The 8969-nt window shown below is 31.4% G+C and overlaps 2 protein-coding genes across 2 annotated transcripts; one reads left to right on the top strand and one right to left on the bottom strand.

The window, feature by feature from the left end:
* The first annotated feature begins 80 nt into the window (after positions 1-80).
* Positions 81-2167, top strand: LOC9299602 (fe(2+) transport protein 1). The gene is made up of 3 exons (XM_021015509.1): positions 81-1104; positions 1190-1339; positions 1528-2167. Exons 1-3 carry the CDS (start codon positions 490-492, stop codon positions 1831-1833), a joined length of 1071 nt encoding a protein of 356 aa, XP_020871168.1. The 5' UTR covers positions 81-489; the 3' UTR covers positions 1834-2167.
* Positions 2168-6254: 4087 nt separating this feature from the next.
* LOC9299603 (BOI-related E3 ubiquitin-protein ligase 1) lies at positions 6255-7524 on the bottom strand. Its single transcript, XM_021015934.1, has 2 exons — positions 7303-7524; positions 6255-7225 (listed from the first exon to the last, which is right to left on the bottom strand). Exons 1-2 carry the CDS (start codon positions 7356-7358, stop codon positions 6406-6408), a joined length of 876 nt encoding a protein of 291 aa, XP_020871593.1. The 5' UTR covers positions 7359-7524; the 3' UTR covers positions 6255-6405.
* Between the last annotated feature and the right edge of the window lie 1445 nt (positions 7525-8969).

Below are 8969 nucleotides of genomic sequence, written 5' to 3' on the forward strand. Positions count from 1 at the left end.
TTACATAAGCTTTTTATTTCTGTTTATTTCCAAGAATTTTTGTCAACACTTTTCGAAATAGTTTTTTTAAAACACTTACATAAAATATTAAATATATGAAATCAAATATGGTTTAATTCTGTAAACAAAGTTTATCTTACTTGAGTAGTTTATTCATCCCCAAATAATCAATTGTTCAACAAATCAATGACCGTACGCGTTGTACGACTTATGAAAAGGCAAGATCCGTACAACTCCTTATTACGTACGTGAGCAAGAATATTGCGATTTCACCAATTTCCATTATAAACAATAGTTATTTGACCAACTAACTCCTTAATTTTTTCCATCTTAAGAAGAAATATATTCCATGTCACCAAAAATTTGGCATGGAAATAGCCCGTCTATATTCCCTATATAAGCATAAGTCGTAACAAGCCAAAATAGATCCAACACAAATACAAAACAATAAAACATTTATAAAGAAAAAAGAAGTTTAAAAAAATTATAATGGCGGCTTCGACAACAACACTCATGAAGCTCTTCTTCTTTGCCCTAATTCTTGTCAGCTTCATCGTATCTCCAGCGACGTCCACGGCACCAGAAGAATGTGAAGCCGAGTCAACAAACCCATGTCTTAACAAGACTAAAGCCTTACCTCTAAAAATCATATCCATAGTAGCCATCCTCTTGACCAGCATGATAGGCGTCTCGGCTCCTCTCTTCAGCCGATACGTTCCCATTCTCCATCCGGATGGAAATATTTTCACAATCGTTAAGGCTTTCGCATCCGGAATCATACTGGGAACAAGTTTCATGCACGTTTTACCTGATTCTTTCGAGATGTTGTCATCGGAATGTCTAGAGGACGATCCATGGCACAAGTTCCCATTCACGGGATTTGTCGCTATGTTGTCGGGCCTCGTCACTTTAGCCATTGACTCCATGGCGACTAGCTTCTACTCTAGCAAGAACGGTAGTGAGATTGTACCTGCTGCTAGTAACGGTGATCAGGAGAGAGCGAATCCGATGATAACTCATGGCCATAGTCATGGTCATGGCGTTACATTAAATACTAAAGATGATGGTTCTTCACATTTATTGCGGTACCGTGTCATTGCTATGGTTAGTCCACCACATTTATAAATATTCCATTTTAACAAAATTACTTATCTACCGTTTTATATGTTTATATAAACACATATGAAAGGTGTTGGAGCTTGGAATTATAGTTCACTCCGTGGTCATTGGATTATCTCTAGGTGCAACAAATGACACATGCACCATTAAAGGTCTCATTGCAGCTCTTTGCTTCCATCAAATGTTTGAAGGCATGGGTCTTGGAGGTTGCATCCTCCAGGTAAACCCAAAACTACATCTTTATTGAGGTGTTTTGATACAGTACCAAAAACAATATAATACTTATACAAGGAAATATAAAAGTACTAACCAAATTGATATATACCTTTGAGTATTCATATCGATTATGTCACTTAGAAATGTTGCATCAATGTTTACTAACAACAAAATATTGTAAATCGTGAATAGGCGGAATATACAACTGTGAAAAAGTTCATGATGGCCTTCTTTTTCGCGGTTACAACACCATTTGGGATTGTTTTAGGGATTGCATTGTCGAGCATTTATAGGGATAACAGCCCGACCGCGTTGATCACTGTCGGGCTGCTCAATGCCTGCTCTGCAGGACTGCTTATCTACATGGCCCTCGTTGACCTTCTAGCGGCTGAGTTCATGGGACCAAAGCTCCAAGGCAACATCAAGCTTCAGATCAAATGTTTCTTTGCCGCTTTACTCGGCTGCGGGGGAATGTCAATCCTCGCCAAATGGGCTTAGAAACTTATCAATAATCTTGGAGTGCATATACTAAAAGAATTTGGTTAAGTTCGGGTTTGAAAATGTTGTTTGATCGCAAGCGTTTTTGTCTTTTGTTTAATTTTTACTTTCATATCATTATGTAAAGAGCAATAATTGTTGTGTGATGAATAATTGTGTAATGAAATATCGATATTTAATTTAACACACCATTAAAAGCGATGATTACTATCTATATAAAATTGTGGGTGTATGTATTCTTATTAAAAAAAATGTAACGAGTTTATTTTTCCAAATAGTAATTTTATAAGGAAAGATCCATTTCATTATTCCGATGCAAAATCTTTAAATTGATCCGACCCACCAGCGATATTTCTTGTAAATACATTCTAACTCCAAGATTTATTTATTAAATGTCTCTGAAAAAATACATTAAACAAGATCTATGTGATTTTAGGCGGTCAAGGCGGTAATCTAGGCGTCGCATGAGAGCCTAGCGTCTAGTAAAAATACTCATAAAAATATAACCAATGGAGATGGCCTTATGCTAACCAGTGTTCAAGAAAGCGCTAGGCGCTAAGCGGGCCGGAGGTAAATAGGTAATATTGTGTTCAGAAATGTGTATGTGACATATGTTGACACACATTAGATATAGATTAAATATGATGGTGAATAAATACCCAATTATTGTTGGCAAAATAAAATACAATTAAAAGCTCGGCCCCTTTAGAGAAACAGCCCATTGGCATTTACAAAGGCACACAATAGTTTGTATTAATACAAGGTTAGAAGTATTTTAAATATAATATTTTAACATAATTATGTTATTATTTAAATTTTAAATCAATTAAAAGAATGAACCAATCATAAAAAGTCACATGTCAAAAGAGTCTCCTAAGACTAGACATGTTCTCATTTGAGAACCGTTTCTTTTTCTTTTTCCTATTTTGAAAAAAAATTTTCTTACACATCAACCAATTACAACATAACGGCTTTGAATGGTACCACATTATCAAATCGGTACATGGTGTATAGATTTGACAGTTACCAATTATAAAAACTTTATCAAAAGCGTTACTAACAGTTTTACTCTCACATTTTTTGTACAGCTCTTTCTTACAGTTTTGCACTATTCCGATAAAGTTACAGTTCCAACTAACAGCTAAAAATTTTGTTCATCTTTTGGTTACCAATCAGATTCAACATATAGCTTTCGGGTTACAACTACGAGAAAATCTACAAAGATCCACATTTCGAACCAAGATAGCGCAAATCGTCATCATCAAGCGAGAGAATGAACTTACGCATCTCATCATCATACGAAAAAAACTCAAGGAGATAAGACAAGTCATGTACTATTTTGGAACATATGAAAGATATATATCGCCACATTAGTTAATTGAATACGGCTATTCTACTTTGAAAGATATGAATTATCTTTGAAAATTAAACACCTAAAATCATTTTAAAGTACTCTAAAAACCTTACAACTAAGAACAATTGTAAATCACCACATTATGTTGTTCACTAACCTAAACCATTTCGAAATCACATACACTGCATAAATTTCAATAACCTACACATAAATTCAATTTGGTTTCTAGAATTTAATATAAGTATCATTTTAACATTTTCACGTGAATTAGGAAATAGTTTAAAACTATTACGTATTTATTAAAATAAGTGAGTTTTGAATTTTTGTATCATATTATATTCTATTAATTTGATTAGGGATAAAGTAAGAGTTGTGATGAAATTCCTTGTTATGTATTAGTGATATAGTTAGCGGTATATGGATATCAAATCTATGAACAATCTTAATTATATAATAGCATACTTTGTGTTAGCATTATTGGAGAGCAATATTAACGTTTGAAGTTGTTTAAATCATCATTATATTATATGTAAGATGAGACGTGACATGCTGATTTTTAAAGACTATATAGATATGGTATTTATATTTTTTTGGTTAACCAAAAAAGTATCTATACTAATCAATGGAATAGATAATTAGTGTTAATTAGGGCCAAATTTTGGAATATTCTTAGGGAACAGGGTTTAGTGAAGATGTATGTAAGCATTCGAATCATCTTAACCAAATATCGAAATGTCATCACTAAAAAAAGTTGTTGGACGCATTATGTAATCAAGAAGAAAAATATAAATATTGGATAGCGACATTGTAACGTTTCTTGAACGCAAACATCGTAAATCGTGAAGTCACACATCGTATTCATCGTTCTGCGTTCAGATATGCACTTAAATGGTAGATATATTGAGGAAAAAAAAATGGTAGATATACATTTGAATACATATATTTTATTATCAAATCTGAAAATTTATGGTGTCTTTTTTTTGTCTATATGCACTGCACAAGATACGACCCCAAATTATAAAATTTATTACACGACAAATAACAATAGACTTTAAATTGCTAATGTCGTTGAAGGTATCAAATTCAGACTATTGCTTTTTATGACGTTTTCCTTTCTACTTTTTTATAGTTGGGATAGCGAAATTTGATTCTTCTTAGAAAACAAAGTTATATACAGTTTTGTTATATTGAACGTCACTGGACAATTTCATTATTAGTGATTGCGACATAATTACATAACCTTTAGTGGGCAACATTTTTTGGGTGTTAGAAAGCACTGAAATTCGAATTTTATGGAACAATACAAGAAAGGACACCAAGAAAATAATGAATTTTGTGTGTTTCTTGATAATAGATATTGATGACACTTTGAGTACAAATAATTCCCAGTGACACTTTAAGTAAATATCAAACATTATTTAAAAAAATTAAAAATGCTTAATAATTTAGTTTTTAATAATATAGACTATATTGTTAAACATATATAAATAACAAGCCGTAGTCGAAACCGAATTAGCCAAAAAGACATAGACTTATCAGAACATAAACTTTTAAAAAATTCTTATATATAAACCAATATGAAACCAAATCCGACTAAGAAATTGTACCAAACCAAAAGAGATTAATATTAAAAAAAAAAAAAAAAGTTTTAAAAAATAATAAATTTGAACCTTATAATGCAATATTTTGGATTTTCCAACTAATGGTTAACAAACAAATAGTAGATAAGTAACAATATTTCATCAATGCCTTTCATATTTTCTAAATTCAAGGATAAGTTTCTTTACACTGAGAATTTGTTTTTCTATTTTTGTTATATGTAATTGCTTTGGCTAGAGGAGAAGTAAAAGGCCAAGGACCACCTCACATGTTTTGGAGAAATTCTTTAAAATTTCTTTCCCACATTCAATTATTATGTCGTCTTTTGCAACTTCCATTTTTGGCTTCCACTTCGAAGTTTCCAGGAAAATAACCAAAATGTTTTTTTATAATAATATTAATGACGATCAATGACGATGGTAATGTCAATAGATTAACTAAACCGATATACACGATTTCATTTTCAATTTCTATCTAGAAAAAAAGAAAGTAAGGAATACGGACTAAGGAAGTAGATTCTATGTTTTAAGCCAAACCAGTATATAAGATTGCATCGTGATTTAACCAAAAACTAGGAACGAAATCAAGAGTTATTTTCCTGCTTAATCTACACGTACATTAGTATTAATGTTGCAACAAGACACTAACTAACATTGAATTGAAGGATAAAATTTGGTTTAGTGCGTTCCTCCGAAGCATGAACAAACCGCAAATTTTATTATCATTATTCACAAAAATCCAGAGTTTAATGTGGTTGTTATACTCTTAACAAGAATGGTTAGTTTTGTAAACGCATTAAACATGCATGAAACATGCTTTATCAAAGAAAAAGAAAAGAAACAAATAGTGCCACACTTCAAATTGTGTAAAAACGTCTATAAAAGATTATGACTTAAATTAGCTAGTTTACTATATATTGTTTTGATTTACAAGAAAATCAATATTTTGACAACATCATTCGCTCACCGTATTTTACTACTCCTATTGTTTTTTCTCTAATTTGTATATAACCTTTAGATATAGGTATAACGAATCGTGATTTATCATTTATGTGGTTATGAAAAAATTATAATTCAAATTAGATCACCATGCATTTAAAAGTTTAATCGAATCTTTTTCAATACGATTCCACAATTACATGCTTGATGCGACATATTCATAATTTATTTTTTCACGAATATACTACATGATTAAGAGTTACAAAAAGATGCTAAGATGATATCAATTCGAAATTTCAAAAAAAAAAATTACAATGATATAATATATATATGCATCATAATATACGTAACTGGCTAGTCTTAAGTCATTCATTATGCAGTTCCACAAATTTAATGATAAAATTACAAGAATTATAACATTCTTTGACTTAAAAAAATTTCGAATCTTTTTTAATTTCCACGGTTACAGAGGTCGCGTAGATTCCGTACGAATGAAGGAAAACAAATTGTCATTACCAAAATAAGAAAAATACTACAAAAGCTACAAACAAATACTACTAATGAATCAATTCCATATTAAATAGTCTAAAAAAAAAGTCACATTTCTTCTTCTTTTTTCACCTATTTTTACTCTTTTAATCCTTAAATTAAAAAAAATTAAAATTATAAAAAAAAACATGGTCATGATGACATGTTAACATGTACACTAGCAGTCATGACCATATCACATACAGGACACGTCTGTAACAAAGCCGACGATCCACAAACCGTACACAAACATAAATGACGACAAGGTAACACCAACACACTCGCCGTTAAATCACCGCACCGTCTACATCCTCCGTTAACCGCCGTTACTTCACCTCCGTCACAACTTGCACAGCTAGATTCTGCATCTTCTTCAACCAAAGGACGACGAAACGCATCAAAATCATCGACTTGAGCTAAAACTTGTTCAAGATTTGATCTAAGATTATTCGCAGTAGCTTCATTGCTTTGAGCTAAATCACGCCAGATCTGATTCTCAACGTAGAGATTCTTCACACGTTCTTGTAAAACCCAGTTTAATTTCCCCATTCTTATTATCTCTTCGTCTTTCTCTTTTAGCTTTTTCAAAATCGCGTTTTGTACCGCTGTCGCTAACATCCGCGTTTGCGTTCTTTGTCTCGCTTCTAATTCGATTCTCAACGTTTCCGTTTGTTGCATAACGAATCTATCGATTTCTGAGTTTTGCTGTTGGATCTGAGAAACTAACTCTGCGTCGATTAACGACGGAGAAAACGCGATTTGTCTGCGTTTCTGAGATGCGTTTGAATCTAACGTTGTATCTCTTTGACGTTTTGAAATCGCTGTGAGATTGCTTTCTGATTTGTTGAAGCTGTTAATCGGATCTATGTACTGTAAGTTCCGATCACCGATTGTCACCGGAAAATCACCGCCGACGAATCCGATTTGTCCTCCGTTGTTGTAATTCATATTCGTTTGAGATTTAACACATTCTCTGAGAAAAAAATGAAACAAAATAAAAAAAAAAAACACAGTGGTGAGAAATGGAATCGTGTAGAGAATGAAATTTACCTGTTGGTAATGTATTGAGAAGAGAAGAGATTCATGTGTCTTGCTTCAACAGCCATTGATATAAGGTTTGAGAGAAGAGAGAGTTTGGAGGAGGAAGAAGAAGGAGAAGACTGGTGAAGAAATCTATGGAGGGAGGCTTTTTATTTAAGGAAGAGAGAGAAAGAAAAAGTCAAAAAATGAGAAAATTAAAAATAAGATTATTTCCAGAAAGAGTATAAATTATCCTTTTGAAAATTTTACATTTTTAAAAAATTAATTTCCTTTATAGAAATATCTTAACAAACACCAGCACATGTGACTGTATATAGCTTTATTTTTTTTATTGACTTGACTTGTAGTGATATGGTATAAATATTTTGTATTCCTAATTTTGTAAATTTGAAATTTGATTTTTTTTTGTTAGTAATGTGTTTAAAGAAAGAAAGTGTTGAGTCTATTTTTCCATGAAATCTGTTATTTTTTTCCGTGTATAAGTATTTTAGCATAAATGCTATTTATATCTTGGGATATATATCATTAAAAAAAAGGAAATAAAATCTAGCTAAATTTAAATTTTTCTTACGTTTTTGTTTTGACTACATGCAAAATTAGGAATCATTTGCTAAAATAGTTAAGAGAAAATTTAAAATACCTTTTTCAATTTTCTTTTTGACTAGACCAAAAATTAGGATTGATTTATTAAAATAGAATAAATATTAAGCAGTGTTATGATTGGTCAGTATATGCATAGGTAAGAATCTTAAGGGGCATTTTGGTAAAACAATTTTCTCTCGAAGTACTCGTGTAAAACCAAAAAAATCCAGAAGCATGCACGTCGCATATGCCATGGCTATGGGTGGGTGTTAATTCCTCACCACGCCATGCAATTACCAAGAAGATTCCACCGTGTATATTATTTTGACCTATAATCTTTATATTGTTTTAGGCATAGACATTCGGATATTCCGATCGCGTTGGATTAATATTTAAAGACTAGTGATCGAAATTGCATTCGAGTATTTTAAAACTTTGGATTAGGTTTTATCGATATTTTTCGGGTTTGAATCAGTGCCGAGTATCCGAAATCAAATTACAATTTATGTAACATTATAGTAAGGTCTTAGTTGATAATCAGAATTAAAAAAAATTTCATTTTTTTGTTAGAGATCATGATGTATAGGTTCTCATATATGAAAAATCAATATTTTGGTTATGTACAATAAATTAGTATTATATAATTAACATTTAAAACAATAAATCTTTTAGTTTTTAAAATATGATATCTTACCAATTTCTATCTAATTTTGAATTGCACTTCTTATTTTTTAATTTTTTTTTTATCACTTCTTAATTTAACGTAACACAAATTGAGGTCCAAAATGACCCTCAACACAAGTGTATAGTTGTACACGTGCCAAACGTGTGAGGTCCATGATGGGAAAAAACAACATAAGCCACGTTTTGGTGGAACCCATTCCTAAAAACTTCACTGTTTTGATTTTACTATTTTAGTGGATCGGAAAAATATAGCTTTTGTTTTTGGTCCATGGCTTTGCTGGGAAAAAAAGTTTGTTGTCTTGTCGCTTTTCTTTTTCTTTTTTTTTAAAACAATAAAACAAAATCAAAGTAATACGTTGAAAGAAAATTGAAATTATCCGATAATGTTATAACACTGTACGGACAATAAG

Source organism: Arabidopsis lyrata (genome assembly GCF_000004255.2).
Source record: "Arabidopsis lyrata subsp. lyrata unplaced genomic scaffold ARALYscaffold_8, whole genome shotgun sequence".
Classification (NCBI taxonomy): domain Eukaryota; kingdom Viridiplantae; phylum Streptophyta; class Magnoliopsida; order Brassicales; family Brassicaceae; genus Arabidopsis; species Arabidopsis lyrata.

Coding starts and splice junctions, on each gene's coding strand:
- LOC9299602 (XM_021015509.1), top strand. CDS start 490: ATGGCGGCTTCGACAACAACACTCATGAAGCTCTTCTTCTTTGCCCTA. Junction 1,105..1,189: donor GGTACCGTGTCATTGCTATG/GTTAGTCCACCA, acceptor CACATATGAAAG/GTGTTGGAGCTTGGAATTAT. Junction 1,340..1,527: donor TTGGAGGTTGCATCCTCCAG/GTAAACCCAAAA, acceptor AATCGTGAATAG/GCGGAATATACAACTGTGAA.
- LOC9299603 (XM_021015934.1), bottom strand. CDS start 7,358: ATGGCTGTTGAAGCAAGACACATGAATCTCTTCTCTTCTCAATACATT. Junction 7,226..7,302: donor TCTCAATACATTACCAACAG/GTAAATTTCATT, acceptor TTTTTTTCTCAG/AGAATGTGTTAAATCTCAAA.